Source organism: Populus alba, chromosome 12 (assembly GCF_005239225.2).
Source record: "Populus alba chromosome 12, ASM523922v2, whole genome shotgun sequence".
Classification (NCBI taxonomy): domain Eukaryota; kingdom Viridiplantae; phylum Streptophyta; class Magnoliopsida; order Malpighiales; family Salicaceae; genus Populus; species Populus alba.
Window position 1 is genome coordinate 5839856 of NC_133295.1, and position 15806 is coordinate 5855661.

At 33.6% G+C, this 15806-nt stretch overlaps 2 protein-coding genes across 3 annotated transcripts; one reads left to right on the forward strand and one right to left on the reverse strand.

Annotated features, from left to right (window-relative positions):
- Positions 1-8316: 8316 nt before the first annotated feature.
- Positions 8317-8789, forward strand: LOC118030231 (protein PHOTOPERIOD-INDEPENDENT EARLY FLOWERING 1-like). The gene is made up of 3 exons (XM_035034252.1): positions 8317-8479; positions 8544-8629; positions 8691-8789. Exons 1-3 carry the CDS (start codon positions 8317-8319, stop codon positions 8787-8789), a joined length of 348 nt encoding a protein of 115 aa, XP_034890143.1.
- A 1147-nt stretch (positions 8790-9936) lies between these two features.
- Positions 9937-14186, reverse strand: LOC118030201 (protein CHAPERONE-LIKE PROTEIN OF POR1, chloroplastic). Of its 2 annotated transcripts, none has more exons than XM_035034199.2 (5): positions 13960-14186; positions 13720-13829; positions 12655-13037; positions 10746-10822; positions 9937-10192 (listed from the first exon to the last, which is right to left on the reverse strand). In XM_035034199.2, the coding sequence occupies exons 1-5, from the start codon at positions 14034-14036 to the stop codon at positions 10042-10044; spliced, it is 798 nt and encodes a 265-aa protein (XP_034890090.1). In that variant the 5' UTR covers positions 14037-14186; the 3' UTR covers positions 9937-10041. The 2 variants fall into 2 exon arrangements, with proteins under 2 accessions (XP_034890090.1, XP_034890089.1); XM_035034198.2 differs by having other exon boundaries at positions 13720-13832; positions 13960-14185.
- Between the last annotated feature and the right edge of the window lie 1620 nt (positions 14187-15806).

The following is a 15806-nucleotide window of genomic DNA, read 5'->3' on the forward strand; positions in this document are numbered from 1 at the left end:
TTAAAATAATTTTAATATGTTGATATTAAAAATAAAAAAAATTTAACATAAAAAATTTTTTATTTAAAAAAAAATAATACCAAACAAAAGCATAAGACTAACAAGAAGTCAACCACAAAAAGAAAAAAGAAAAAAGGAGGAGGTTAGGTGGGTGTCTGAAGAAAAACAGGGTCCCAACTCCCAACCATCATGCGTGAATTATTTGTCATTTTAGATATGGGCTGTCCACCCAATGTACTTAAATGGGCCGGTATGGGCCGGTCCGGGCTGAGTTTTTATTTTCCTTTTAAAAATCATTTGTGATTACTAGTTAATGTATGAGTGTAGGATTTAGGTTAATCTTTAATACAAAGAAGAAAATACCGGCTTAGTAGATGTGGTTTCTGGTATAAAAATATTTGTTAACTGAGGAGTGAAAAAACTAATGTATGTGTTTATTATAATTAATTAAAAATATATTAATTGATAAATCAGAAGGAAAAAAAAAAGTGTGAAAGTTAATTAAAAAAACTAAAATGAAAAGTTGACTTTCAAAGCAAAAGCAAAGAATTATAAAAATACAAATACTTTCCGTTGAATCAACTTTCTATTTTATATATTTTTCATGTATTTATCTTAAAGGTTTAGTTTGGTTGCTAAGTAGAAATGATTATATTTCATATAAATGCAGAATGCATATAAAACTAATTTATCTAAAATTTAAAAAGAAAAAAAATTAAATATAAATTACTATAATAGGTATTATGAAATTATAAAAACCTTTTAAAAGACTAATTCCTATGTAAATAGTACTCAAATTAAACAATTAAAAAAATATAAGAAAGAAGGTATTAATAAAAAATTAAATTAAATTAACAAATCAAAATTAAAGATAAATGACATGAGTTGTTAAGTTTAGGGTGTGTTTAGTATTACGGTTGTTGTTGTGGTGGTTGTAGTTTTAAAAAAGTTGTTTTTATAAAAAATACTTTTTGTTGAGGTTGGTTTATAAAAATATATGTTTGATTAAAACTGTGGTTGAAATTGAGGTTGAATAAAAAGTTGTTTAATGTGTTTGGTTAAAAAAATACTTTTTAATTTAAATATTGTATATTTAACTACTATTATTACATCATGAAATAAATAATATTGATATCAATATTTTTTATTATTCAATTAAACTATATGCAATGTCATCACATACGAAATCTACCCAACAATGACTATATTTTTCATGGTTTCTTAAGCACGCAACAACAAAAACTTGAATTTTCTGTTACGTCATCAAGCGATATCCTACTAATTTTTTGAAAAAAAACACAATTAAAATAAAATAAAAATAAAAACTGAATTTTTTTTAACTGAGTCGGACACGGCAAGAACATAATTAGAATTGCGATCAAATTCCACAAAAGCTACGTCATTATGCGATATCCTTTTAATTTATGTAGTGTTATTAAATAATATTAAATACTAGTTTTTCGAGTAAAACTCAATTTAAAAAAAAAATTCAATTTCATTACGTACAAAATTCATTCGACAAGAACTATAGTTTTCATGATTTTTTGAGCATACAATAAAATTAGGTAAAATATTATCAGGAATAAAATTAGAATTACAGTACGAGTAAATTTAATTCATCTTAAACTATTTTTTTAACAAACAAAAAAAAATATTGTTCACGTTCACATGAATAGTGCGAGTGAAATCAATTAATTGCACTGATTTTTTTTTATATAAAAAATAAAACCTAAACTTTTACCAGTGTAGCACACTGGTTTTTTTTTAAAATTTTTTTTAAAAAAAAAACCCTGTTCACTTTATAGTGAACAGCTACAGTGGAACATGGCTCCACTGTTAGACGAGAAGCAGCAAAATGTTGCTTCTCATGAAACTCCGGTTTCATGTGGGTCTTAACCACCAAAAGCAATTTTTTTTGGGTTACCAAACGTTAATTAACGTGGTTGCGGGTGAACCTCACCCGCAGCCACGTTACCAAACAGCCGCTTAGAAGGCTAGGTCAGTATGCTTGGCTTAAAAGAAAAAAAAAAACCCTAGCATGCCCATGTTTGAAAGGACATGCCTATGAGTTTAGTTCTCTCTCTTTAAAAAAAAATACATGAAATGATAGACAACACCAAATAATTTTTCTTTAAATAGTGTGCACGACACGTCGTCTATCTATGCAAACAATGTGTTGTCCGCTATTATGATTTTAACTTGGACAACAAAATCCTAGCTTTCAACTTGATTTTACTTAAAAACACCCCCAAAAGCATCCTTAGGATTTTAATAAACTCATTTTAAACCTCAAAATATCATCTAATCACTCAAAAAAAATAAATATCAAACCAAATAAAAAAAAAGACTTTACGATCGCTTATCAACTTTTTCTGACATGATTAAAAGGCAACACCACCTCCATTGAAATTTGTGTTTTTGAGTTTGTTTAAATGTTCATTGATGTTCTTCGTATTCTTTATTTTTTATGGGTTTTTATTCATTTTGACAGATAATTTTTGAGTTTTTGTATTTTGTTCAAGTCTAATTCGTTTTGGTTTCTGGTTTAAGTTTTGGTTTATTTTTTAAGTCAAACCTGTGTTCTTTGGTTTGGTTTATGGTAGAATCAAAGGTTTCAGGTTAAACCATGAATTTTGATTTAGTTCAAGGTTGAAATAGTGTTTTCAAGTCAACCCGATTAGTTTTGTTTTGGGTCAGGAACCTAAGCTTTGTTTGGTTAGTTACTTTTTTGTTGAGGGATTTTTGGTCTAAGGAGTTGTTTTACCAAAACTAAATGGCATTCCAAAGGAAAAGAAATGATAGGAAAAAAAAAAGTTTTAAGATATGAGAAACTATCAGCATATCATGGTTTCTAGTTATGTACATATAACTCTCTTATTTTGGTCTCCAATAGTCCTTTGAATTTTTGAAAAATGAATGCATTAGCTTCACTTTTTACAAGGAAAGTAGAAATTGTGGTGATATATGCTTGAATGCCAGAGGTGACTTTTCTTTTAAAAAGCTCTTCCTTATGCATTTTGAGGGATGACTTTAACTTGGTCTTCTTGTGTTGTAGCTTCATGAGTTGTTCCTTTATTTTTTTTTATTCCAACATGAGTGGTGGAAAACGATATAGAAATATCATCTTTAAGAGCTTAGGAATTTTTTAGCTATCTTTTAAGCTTTTCAATTTCTAAGGCTCGTTACTATGATGTTTTTACAGGAGATATTGAAGAGTCTAAATGGTTAAGCTTTGTATCATCTTCAATTACCTCAGTCACCATTCTTCTGATAAAGAAGCAATCAACCTTTATATTTTCGTTAGAGTGGAAGATCTTCTCAACTTCACCAACTAAGTTAGGAATGTAATGGTTCAGTGAAAGATCTTATTTTGCTTATTATGTCATCAACATATTACCTAGTTACTCTTAAAGGCTCAAAAGTAGTAGTAGCTTGAGAAGTACATAAATTACTCTTTATATTGTTAAGGACTGGTGGAGGTAATGTTATAGATCAATGAATAAGTTGCTAATGTGGCAAACTTGATGAATGACGAGAGTTTTTTATCCTAACAACTAAAATATTATAGTGATTAGGGCTAACAACATAAACAACACTCATTTCTGGCCCAATATCGATATCGAATTCATTCTCTAAGTCCTGTTGACCAAGCTGGAACAAAGAACAATAAAAAAAAAGGGTTAATAAATAATAAGTAACATGAATTAAAGAACAAATAAAATGCTCAACCAATTCATCAATATTGTTGTAACCCATTTTTGGGTCCCCACAAAAAAATAATAAATACAAAAAAAATAAATAACAGAGAAAGCTCAAAACGGTGCTGTTTTGAAACGGCACCATCGTCTTCTTCCCCTGGACGCGCAGAGAACAGGGGAGAATAATTTTTTTTTTTTTTTCTCTTTTCGCCTACTTTCTTTCCCGGCTTTGGCGCAATAAGACGCCCACAATTCACCCACTTGCCTGGCGTTGTTATCTGTTGAAGGTAGTGGAGGGGGCGGCCAACAGTAGCCGCCCCAACACGTTCTCCCTCCCCTGTTTTCCTATAAATACAGGGGAGGGCTGCAGAAGAAAGAAAAAAAGAGAGAGAAAAAAAAAGACCCAAAGAGAAGATAAGGGAGAGCAAAGAGAGGGGAAAAGAGAGAGAAGGGAGAACATAGAAGAAGAAGAAGAAGAAGGAGCAGCAGAGGAGAAAAACGAAAAAACAGAGGAGAGAGAGAAGGAAAACGCAGAGCCACCGCCGGCCACCCCACTGTCGGCGCCACTTCCTGTCGCCACCAGCAGCTCCGCCATCGACGACAGCCACCATAGGTCAGCCCTCAACCCCTTATCTCGTTTTACTATTCATCTTCTTGCTTGCAGAACGTGCACTGTGCACGTTCTGCATGCAAGAATTAATTACCCGGTTACTGTGCATGTGCACAGTAACTTGGCAAATTAATTCACGGGTTACTGTGTGCACAGTAACCCCGGTTACTATGCACGCTAATTAATTCTCTGGTTACTGTGCACACAGTACCCGGTTACTATGTGCACAGTGACCAGCCCATGCATTTGGGCCATGTTCGGCCCAGCCCATGTAAAAGGGCCAGGTTTGGCCCAGCCCATGCAATTGGCCTGATCCGGCCCATAAAAAAAAGAAAAAAAAGAAAAAATATTATTGTTTTAAAAAATATTTATGATGTTCCCATTTTTTATTTATGTTATTTTTATTAATATCAGGTAGTATTTTTATGTCGTAAAAATACAAATCGGGTATTAAAATACCCGGTTTTTGTCACAAACTTCCAAAAATACAAAAAAATTTAAAAAAATGTTTTTGTGCATACGGCCAAGTGTCTCAAAGCTAAAAACGTATATTGTATTTTTCATACACCAAAAAAAACAATGTTTTAGCATGCATTTTGGCTTTAATAACCAGTTTATTAAAGTCAAGAGAATATTGGCCAAAATTTCAAAAAACAACAAAAATTTTATTTTGTTTGTCTCTTAGTATCCGGGGTATGACATTATACGTAATACATATTCCGGATATTTAATTCTTTTTTTCCGGACAATCGAACCTGGGGTATGACATTACATGTAATGCGTATTCCAAACAATTACAAACCATAACATGACTTTAGATTTTATCAGACAAAACAATGCAGCTTACCTTAGGTAGAGCGTAGTTGGGGTGCTAATACCTTCCCTTTACGCAACCAGTCTCCGTACCCCATCTCTGAGACCAGTTAGGGTTCCTAGTAACCAGAATACTAGGTGGCGACTCTCAGTCCATATTTTCACTTATAGAGACAAGAATTCCTTGTCTCTCCACACATTTGCCAGGAATATAATATTCCGATTTTCCCTTGAGGGTGGACGATCGCCGCGCCGCCGCACACGTGCGACAAATATTATCTGGCATAATTGATGCATTAAAGACTATGTAAAATAAAGTTGTAAAACATGCGAACCACCACGACCATAAAGTTTACAAGAAGTCTCAAATGATTAAGAAGTTAAATGCTTAATGCTTTTGGAAAACCATTTCTTCTGAATGGACCAACAATAGGTCCATATGCATGAAGGCTTGTTTGACAATACTTATCCTTAATTGCTAAGAACTTTTTAGAGGAAGAAGAAAAATTCCTGAAAGTCACCATTTAAAAAAATGCATATTTAAAAGAAGGGATAGAGAACAAGATTACAAGTCCAATGATGTTTATAAATCCTAAAAAAGTGAGAACACACCTTGATCAAGAGCTAAAGAAGAGTGGTGCTCTAACGTTGAAAGGAGATTATGAATGATCAAAACTGATGGTTCATCAAAAATAGTAACCATTGAGAAATAGTTCTTCAAGTTCTACAATTGTTAAGAAACAACTCATCAAGCTCCACAATTGTCAAGAAATAACCTATCAATTGTTGAGTAATGATTCACCAAAAGTCGTAGCAGTTAAGAAACAGTTCACACGCCAAACTCCAAAAGCCCCAACCATTGAGTAATGATTCACCAAAACTCCAAACCATTGAGAAAGGGTTCAAGCACCAAGTCTCATGAAATATTACAATCGGAGAATTCAAACCACCAAGCAACTCATGTAGAACCTTAAGTCAAGTGGTTAACCTACATTCAAGTTCAAAGAATATATATATAAAGAGTTACAATCCAACACGACACAAGTATTTACTAGTATATTGGCTCACGTTTCGCAGCGGGTCAATATCATTTTTTTTTTAAAGTAAAAAATATTAGGAGTATGAAGAATATTTTAATAGTGTTATTAAACCTAACCAAGTGAGTTAATTTTTAAATCTCCACTCAATTTTTTGCTAGACCCCTACGCTGGGTCTAACAGCTACGCCAGACTCAAGCACTCTAGCTCAAAACCAAGGTGTACCCAAGTGCCTAGGTCTGACATCCATGCTAGACCCATGCGCTCGGGTCTCACAACCATATCAGACCCATGCATCTTTTTGAAAATATAGGAATTCACTTATAATTATTCTAAAAACATTTTATTTTGTATTTTCATTTTTTTCTTTTTAACTAAATATATTTTTATATTTTTTATATTCCTTTCTTCTATTTTGGGACATTAACAACACACTCCCAAACATTCACTAATTTTTTATTATTAATTTCTAATTTTAGTGAAGAAATCATCTACAAAATTACACAAATTAAGATAGTTAAAAAAACAATAAGACTTTTACATAAACAATATTTTATTTTTCTACAACATAATGTATCAATTCAAAAGTTCAGAAGTTTTCTCTTATGATTATCTATTTCAAATTTGCTTATATACTAATAGTTATAATGTAGAATAAACTCTCATTGTAACAAAGTTTGACAATTAGATCATGCAACAAGTTACTGTTAAGAGGAACATTTTATGTCCATTTACGTGTGGAAGTTAATCCAAGGAAGAGGGTGTGCCTGCAAGCTTAACGTCACTCAAGTTGTTTTTACCTCTCCCTGTAAATCCAATAGCAGCCCTTGTGTTCTGGATCAAAACCAGTGGCGGAGCTTGCACCATGTCATGATAGCTGTGTAAATAAATTGCCAGAAGTTGTGTTCTGAAAAAAACAGAGAAGGGGCATGTGTACCTGTTAGGGCCGGTGGAGGCTGTACTGATAGTCAAGGAACAAGAAGAAGTGCTGTTTGTAACAGAAAAAGAATGGCAGCGTAGTTTTCTTTTGTAGCCAGACTAGGAATCCTTTCCTGATTGCAAACGAATTTTTTTTAAAATGTTCCTATTTTGTGAAAGCAAGGTCGGTTGCTTGCGCGGGTTTGTTTTCCTCTTCTGAAATAACATAGTAACAGAAAAGATCAAAGGGGACAGTTCCTTTTTTGTAAATGAAAGGACGGCTACCACACAAGTTTCTCTTCCTCTTCTGAAATGGTTGCATTGGGGAGTCAAATTTTCTTTCCTGTTCACAGTATAATGACAGTAAACGCAAAAGGGAACAATTCCTATTTGATGAGGCTAAGGTCAGCTTACCTGCACTAATATTCTTTCCTCTTTTAACGTCCCATGGAAGCATCAAGCGTGAGAACTGGGAGTATAGAGGAGAACTGTGGCTGTTGATGATGAGGAGCCAAGCCAAAGTAAGAAGCAAACGCCTGTGTTATGAAAGGGCAAAATAACAAGGAAAGATTGTTCCAACTTTCGAAATCATGGTGGCTAGAAGGAGTTCAAGCACCGTCCTTGCTTACAATGAACTTGAAGCTTGATAAACATGCTGCCATAACTTGTCCAGCAGAATGTCTCAACTGCCAGGAAGATTTATCCACTTCGTTCCCAAGTGCAAGGATGCTGTCTGCAATTATAACTCTGATTAGGGGTGCATTGGTGAGCTGTCCATGCAGTTACCTAGAGCACAAAATCTGTCGGGAACATCAATGATTCTTGGAGGACAGGAGAATCGTGGACGAATCCATTAAATGATTTTTGCAAAGAAATGAGAGGAACACTTTATAGAAATGCATCAATTGACGGATTAGTTTGGGTTTTGTTATGAATATAGAGATTCAATTTTTTCCTCTTGATGTAACTAGAAAAGCTGCCACGCTAATCTTGCCTCCCTGAATAAGCTTCAAAATTAGAGTCCCAGCTGGTTTGAGCCAGTAAAATGAGAAGAGGGAAGGGAGAGTGAGGATAGGATTGCAGCTGCTCTACTGCGGTAAAATTTCAGAACATGGTTCCTTTTTTTTCCTTTTCTTCTGAAGCACCCTCTTCTTGAATATCAGCATGCAGGCCTTGATCGGCTTGCTTCCGTGCATGAGAAAAGGTTCTAGGTGATGCGACGGGAATTGGAAAGACAATCATGGCTATGGCTTTGCTAGCACACCTGGCATGTGGAAAGGGAATATGGGGTCCTCGTCTCATTGTGGTTCCTACAGGTGTCAAGCTTGACTGGGAAACAGAGTTTCTTAAATGGTGTCCTGCCTTCAAGATTCTAGCATATTTGGGCAGTGCAAATGGAAGAGGTAAGGTTGGCTGAAACCGAGCTCCTTCCATGTATGCATAACAGCTTACAGGCTGGTTTTACAGGATTCAAAAGTCTTCAAGATGAAGAAATGAAGTTTTTGATGTTGGATGAAACTCATCTGATAAAAAAACTGGAAGTCTCAGAGATGGTGAAGTCTTTTAAACTTTAATTCAAAACGGTGTATCTTATTAACTGGTACACCTCTGCAGAGTGATCTCGTGGAACTCAGGCCACTGATGTATTTCTTGATGCCCCACATCTTTCAATCTCACCAGGAATTCAAGGGCTGGTTTAGTAATTCAAGGTGAACGTTCTATGCTCTTTCACTTTCTTGCCATTTTTCTTTTCTGGCTTGTTTCAAAGAATCCAGAAGTAGAGACCAAGATTAGGAAAGAGCTGAAGGATTATTCTTCGCATGAAGGCAAGAGATGGCTTAATCATCAGGGAACCATGCCAGTTCTATGTATTCCTCAGTACTACTCATATATGTTTGTCTGCCAATAATTAAAAAGAAGGCATTCTATATATATATTCAAAATAAAACACCTTCTTAACCATATTTTTCAGAGACATCTCCATTTATTTTAAATCTAAGATAGTGTTTGATCTAAGATATGCTAGAAAATATTGATAAGACATGACTGGATGAACAATTGTTTTATCCTGTGTTTGGTATGCTTTCAATTAGATTAGATAATTTGGTTTATTTTATATTTGATAGATATTAGATGAAACACAATCAATTCAAAATCTAAATTGTTACAAGATTTTTTAAAACAATAAAAAAATGATTAATTTGATTTGATCTGGTTAAAAACTTAGATCAACTAATAACCCGATCAACCTTAGATAAAATATGAGCAAAAAATCCATTGATTATTTTTTTATTAGTTTTTTTTTTTTATCAAAACAAAATTGCTTTGATTTATTTATTTTTTTAATTTGAATCAACCCAAGTTTGGGTTAACATTCTCAAGCTATGACTCAGCCCTTACCCGGGTCAAACCTCAAGTTAGATTTTAAAACTATAATAATAATTATTTTTATTCTTATATTTTTTTAAAAACAACCCGGGTAGACCATCTCAACCCATAACTTGAGTCTTGCCCTAGGCCGACTTATTAGTTAGGTTTTAAAACCATGGTAATAATTATTTTTATTTTTATATTGACTTGAAATCGATAGTCAACCCGACTCATAACTCAAGTTTGGCTTTAAATCGATCCCTGAATAAGGTTTTAAAACTATAATAGTAAATATTTTTTATATTTATATTAATCCGAATCAACTTTCAAATCAGGTTTTAAAATTATGATAATAATTATTTTTATTTTTATGATAATAATTTAGATTCTTGCAAAGCACAAATCTTTAACTTAATTTCACAAATAAATCATACATCATATATCAAATCCAATGGAAGAATTAAATGATTATTTTTTTTTGTTAAGAATATTTTAAATGAAAATTGTACCCAATCATATTTAATAAAATCAAATATTCGTAAACATGCTCAGGTCCTCAAAATTATGTCTACAAGCACATTGTGCAACTGAGAATTCACTTGAGAAAAGTACATCCGAGAAACAAGAAAAGATATGATACCAAAGATGTCATGAGTTCGAGCGTCCAGGTTGGGGGTATTATAACTGTTGGAATCATGGGGACACATACAGAACCACATACCCACCCAGCTGCAAGGGCTCCAAGCCTGCAATGACGAAAAAAGAAACAAAAACAATAAATTAACTGAACAAAAATTAAAAATAGAAGGGTTTTTTTATTGAAAAATGGGAGATATATAGGCGTGAAGGCAAGTGACAGGTTCTGGTTTTCCTCTTTCCCTTCTTTTTTCTCTTCGATGCAAACACTCGATTGACATGTTTTCATCGTTGGAACTTGCTCCAACACCACCATTTTATACTAAAGTGAGATGGCATGCTAATTGAATCCATTATCTGATACAAATGTCACTTGTACTTAAGATTTGTGTAAAGCGGTGTCAATATATCTCGCATTGGATAGTTTCAAATCTGCGAACTAGAAGTTAGACCATTAACATGACAAAGCAATAAACAGCATCAGGGGAAATGCCAACAAGGTAAGTAGATGTCCCAAGCGTGACCAAAAAGAACTCTTAGTAAGTGCAACAATCCAAACAAAAAATCACCACTCTTTGAAGGGGCGTGCCCCCCATGACTACGAAAAAGAATGAAAAGATTAAAAAGAAAAGTAATTCCCAATCTTTTCATTATTTGACTCACCCAATAATGAAAGCTCTGCCCAAGCTCTTCGTCTTCTCATTGAGGAAATATATGCAAGCTGCCAAAGAGACTGCGACCTGCATGAGACTAAAGCACTTGAGGCAGAGAAAAAAGGGGTGACTGCAATCTATTCTGCTTCCCAAAGGTCACAGTCCAACACAAAATGCGAAAATCAGGTATATGAGAGTCTTATGCGTTAAGGGAAAATAAAGGAGATGAGCATCTCCTGAAAAGTGAGTTAAATAAAGTCTTGCAGTCTGCATGCATTGAAGCTTATTTCATAGAGAACTGAACCTTTGATCTCTCAACGAGACAGCAAAAAATAAATGTTATTGATATCCACACATAATTAAAAACACATAAACTACTCCATCTATACTAGGGAAAAGAACCAAGGATCACATATGAAATGTTGATTTCCACCATGCTTCATGTCAGACATGAGAATCCAACCTCCTTTTCCACTCTTATCCACATCTCACATGCCAATCATTGCAAATTTCATTTTAAAAGAAATCATTATACAATATAACACTATGATGCATCCAGTGAAGGAAACATAGACAGGATCATAATTCGTTACTCGATTCTGGAACCTCCTTTTCCACTCATTTCCGCATCTCACATGCCAGTTATTGCAGATTTCATTAAAAATAAATCATTATAAAATATAACACTATGATGCATCTCGTGAAGAGACATAGACAAGATCGTAATTCATTATCCAAATCTGGACTTCTAACACATGATTAAGATTTACACATTCCCGGATAATTATATGTGATTAGGATTAATTTCACAAACATAATTATATAGCCATCTACAAGAGTTTTAGATTTTTTGAAGTTAAAATTCCCACCATGGTTAGGTCAGACATTGTGCATCTGATTCTAAAATTCATGGAAAATCAGCAACCCAATATCAGACATACTTGAATGCAGCAAATCTTATTTGACAAGTAAATAAAATTAAACATGAAAGCGCGCAACTTGAAGACACAGGATCAATGTGCACTACAACTTCAGCATAAAAAACAAATTGACAAGGAAAGAAACTATTTAGCAATATTTATTAAAAAGGAATAGGATACCAAATTCCTAACTAAGACTAGACATTTAGCCAAATTCAAAATTACCAAAATATCCTTGTTTCACAAGAATATGCAGTTTCCTGCAGAAATTACAATTCTGACCTGCTTACAGGATCACCCAAGACTCAACACTTAGTCCCCAACTGAGAAACTCACTGTGGACATCATTTTCCGACCAAAAATGCTTTTTGATTGATAAAGAACCATTGCAATCTAGCCTAGGGTTTGTAAAGACAGTTCTCCCCAAGTATAACATTGCTAATTCAGAGCTATAGTTATCGAACACGGCTTCAAAAAACAGGCCCAAAGAAAAAGTTGTTTTACGACCCGTATTAATGGTGTAATTAGATGACTACAAAGGCACTCTTAACAACAGCTTATTCCTAATTACACAAACAATTCAAAAAAAAAATAAATTGATAGGACAGCCTCCACCTCAAAGCCAAACACACATGTACATTTCACTTAGGTTCAAGGACCAAAATCCTAGACATCCACCCTCCTAGGGATTTCTGAAAGTGTAGCATTCAATACAATGAGAAAAGGGGGCAGAGGACGCAATCTTTTGAAAAACATTTCATATTTAGGAGAAGCAGGTATCCTCCATCATTCTCCTAAATGCTTGACCCCCATCATTTTCAGCACAACAACCAGCAACAGCATCTCAACATGATAGAATTGAAAAGGAGTAGCTTCAACACAATGCCAGCAACTCAAAGGCAATATTGCCCACCTGGGCTATTATCATAATTCTAAACATCAACTTTCATCTAAGAGTTCAAGAGAAAATCATCAACTAAGAGAAAATGCCAAACCTACCTGGAAAGCAGGACCCCCTTCCGCAGAATTCATGATACTCCAGCCACCCATAAATGCAAAGAGGAACAATCTCCTAAAAATGACTTCCACTGGAGGAAGTTCCACAAAATCAAGTAAATTCTTAACCCAAGGAGGAGACTCCTCCACCTTCTTCTTTAGCCTGGTTTTCAAATTAATTTTTGTTTTTTTCCTCTCTCTAAAGCTAGTCATCAACAGTTTCTCAAAGGCAGCTTCTATTGATTCTTCACTTGTTTCATGTCCAGCATATTGTTGCAGGAGAAAATTGCGGGAACTCCAAATTTCCTCTTCAGATGCATAGGGACTGATACCAAGACGCTTATAAGGATCCCAAACATTTGTCCGAGGAAATTTTGGGATGTTACCTACACAAAAAGTAAATGCACATGAGAAAATAATTTGAACAAACTAATAGTAAGACAGAACGAAGGGATCACAAACTGTATACATGAACCACTAGGAACCCAGACTTCGTAAGCATAAACCATATGCAGCAATCTGCTAACAATAGACAAAGAATGCACTAAGCATCACTTGCAATCAATTTTATGGTCTTGGTCAAATCAAAGTTCAGTTCTTACTCATACAGAAAGTGAAAAGGGAGAAAACAAAAGGGTTTAAGAAGATCACCAATAGTACAAATATCAAATAGGCAAACTCAAAATATCATTATTATTCTTTCAAAGTTCTCTGTGTGTTCATTAAATAGGCAGGGCATTTTACCCGAGCATTCATGGTTACTACAAGAATTTAAAGAAAATATCCTATGCATCATCGACATGGATACTTGGAAAGTAGCACAAGTACCCACACTGCACATTGTTGAAAGAGATGCACACATTTTATCATAATAATATCAGAAACACACTTGTTCACCTGACCCTCTACCCATTTTATCTCTCTCTTTTTTTTGGATAAAATAGAAAAAAAAATATTTAATCCATAATTTGCATCCAAATAAATATCAACATAAACAAAACAATTCAAGCGTCTAACAAATAATAATAATAATAATAATAATAATAATAATAATGAAAAAGTTATTACCTTCATAAGGTGCATCTACAGCACATTTAATGCTGGTAAGGCCAATTCTAGGGCTTCTTGAAATTGGGGTGTAGAAATATATTCCTTTTTTTGTGTGTTCTTGTGTACATCTTCTGATAAGAAAATAAACAAAATCTTCGAAAATATAACCGAAATACCCAAATTAAAAAATATATATGTCTATATATAGAGAGGGAGGGGGAGAGGGAGGGGGAGAGACTGTGCGAGTAAGACACTTACAGTTTATGGGAAAGGACTAAAGGAGAGGAGATGGTTGTAGCAGTACTAGAATTTGAGAGAAACAGAGAACAAACCATTCTTTCTTTCTCTTTCTCTTTCTCTCTCTCTGTTTTTTAACGATTATCTCTCTCCCCCTCAGTCTGCGAAGCCTCCCAGGCTTGTTCTCTGGCTCTGGCTCTGGCTCTGGCTCTGGGGTAAGAGGCAAAGGGCAAATGAAGGTCGGCTCTTTTTTATCATGATCTTGCTTTTTTCTATTTTTCTTTCTAATTTTTGTTTGTGACCTCAATTTGGTACTACACCTACATTATCATTCTCAATTACATCCCAAACTTATAAGTCTTACCAATTAGGTCTCCAATACTGCCTACATCTTTTTTCAATTTGGTACCTGCTAGTCCATTGTTCATGCTGTATGCACTAACAATTTGATGGGAAAATTAATAAATATTTAACATTTTTTTTTGTCTAATATGCAAGTTTATACACTATCAACTTGAAGGAAATTTGACAAAAATATTGATGCTCGTTAGCAAAAATACTTGATTAAGATTTTTTTTTAAAATTTGAAATATTCAAAATTGATAAAAATAAATAAATTATAGGTTTAATGAATATATAGGTTTAGGACTGAAAAGTATCTCAGATGTGTACATCAATTTGCTAATGAAGAATATCAAAGATATTCACTTTCGGTTTTGTTGGGATTTTGTTTAGAATCATGGTTAACAGGAAAATTTAACCCAGCTCGACCCAATGGGTTGACCCGGGACCTGGTCTACCCGGAGTTGGAACCGGGCTGGGTTGAAGAAAAAATAGAGAAAGAAAAAACCTAGTGTGACCCGGCAAGACCCGATAAAAAATCCGGTTGCAACCCGTTGACTTTTTTTTTTTTTTTACTAAAACAACGTTGTTTTGATTTTTTTTGAAAAAAAAAAATTGACCCGAGCAATCCAATGACCCAATCAAAACTTGTAACCTGGACCTTGGACCGTACTGGGTCTAAAAACTATGGGTAAAATTAAAAGTATGGTCTATTTATTTTTTTGGGTTAAGACTTTGTTGGAATATAATCTTTAATATATGTCTCTTAACATGAAACATTAATATAATTTAGATAAATTATGGGTGAATGAGAAATTAATTTTAAAGAATTTTTAGTTGGGTATTTTGTAGAAACCCAAAACTCTCTAGGAGCTTCTATCTCATATAAAAAATAAACAAACTTTCCTAATGGTTAATTTTATTGGGAATGAGAAAAGCTAAAATTGGATACAAATAGCATGCAAGTTTTTAGAAGAAAGATGACTTAAGTAAAATAGATTTTGGATTTAAATTTGGGCGCGTTTGACTCAAGTTGGGCTTAAGCTTAGGTTTATTATAAAATAATTTTTTGGATTACAAAACATTTTTTTCCAGTTGAATTTGGGATTTAGTTTGGTTTATGAAAAATCATTTCCTCTAACCTAACTCATTGTTTTGTCTAGTACTTAAATGTAAAGAATTGATTAGTTTTTTCAGTTTTTCCAGCTTAAGAGTTATATGATTTATATTAAAATAACATTCAATTTTAATTTCTATTTAGGGTCCAGGGTAATAAAAGATGATGGTGGAAGAATTTTATTGGTTTTTGGGTTTCTAAAATCATCTATAAAAAAGGTGCAGATGGATGTAAAAATAACTTTTTTAAATGATAATCTTGATGAAGAGGTTTACATAGAACAACCCAATATGTTTGTTGTTAATAGACAATAATAAAAAAAGAAAAGAAAAAGAAAAAAGAAAAAAAGAGAGCATGTAAGCTTGTTAAATCATTATATGGTTTGAAACAAGCACCTAAACAAATGACA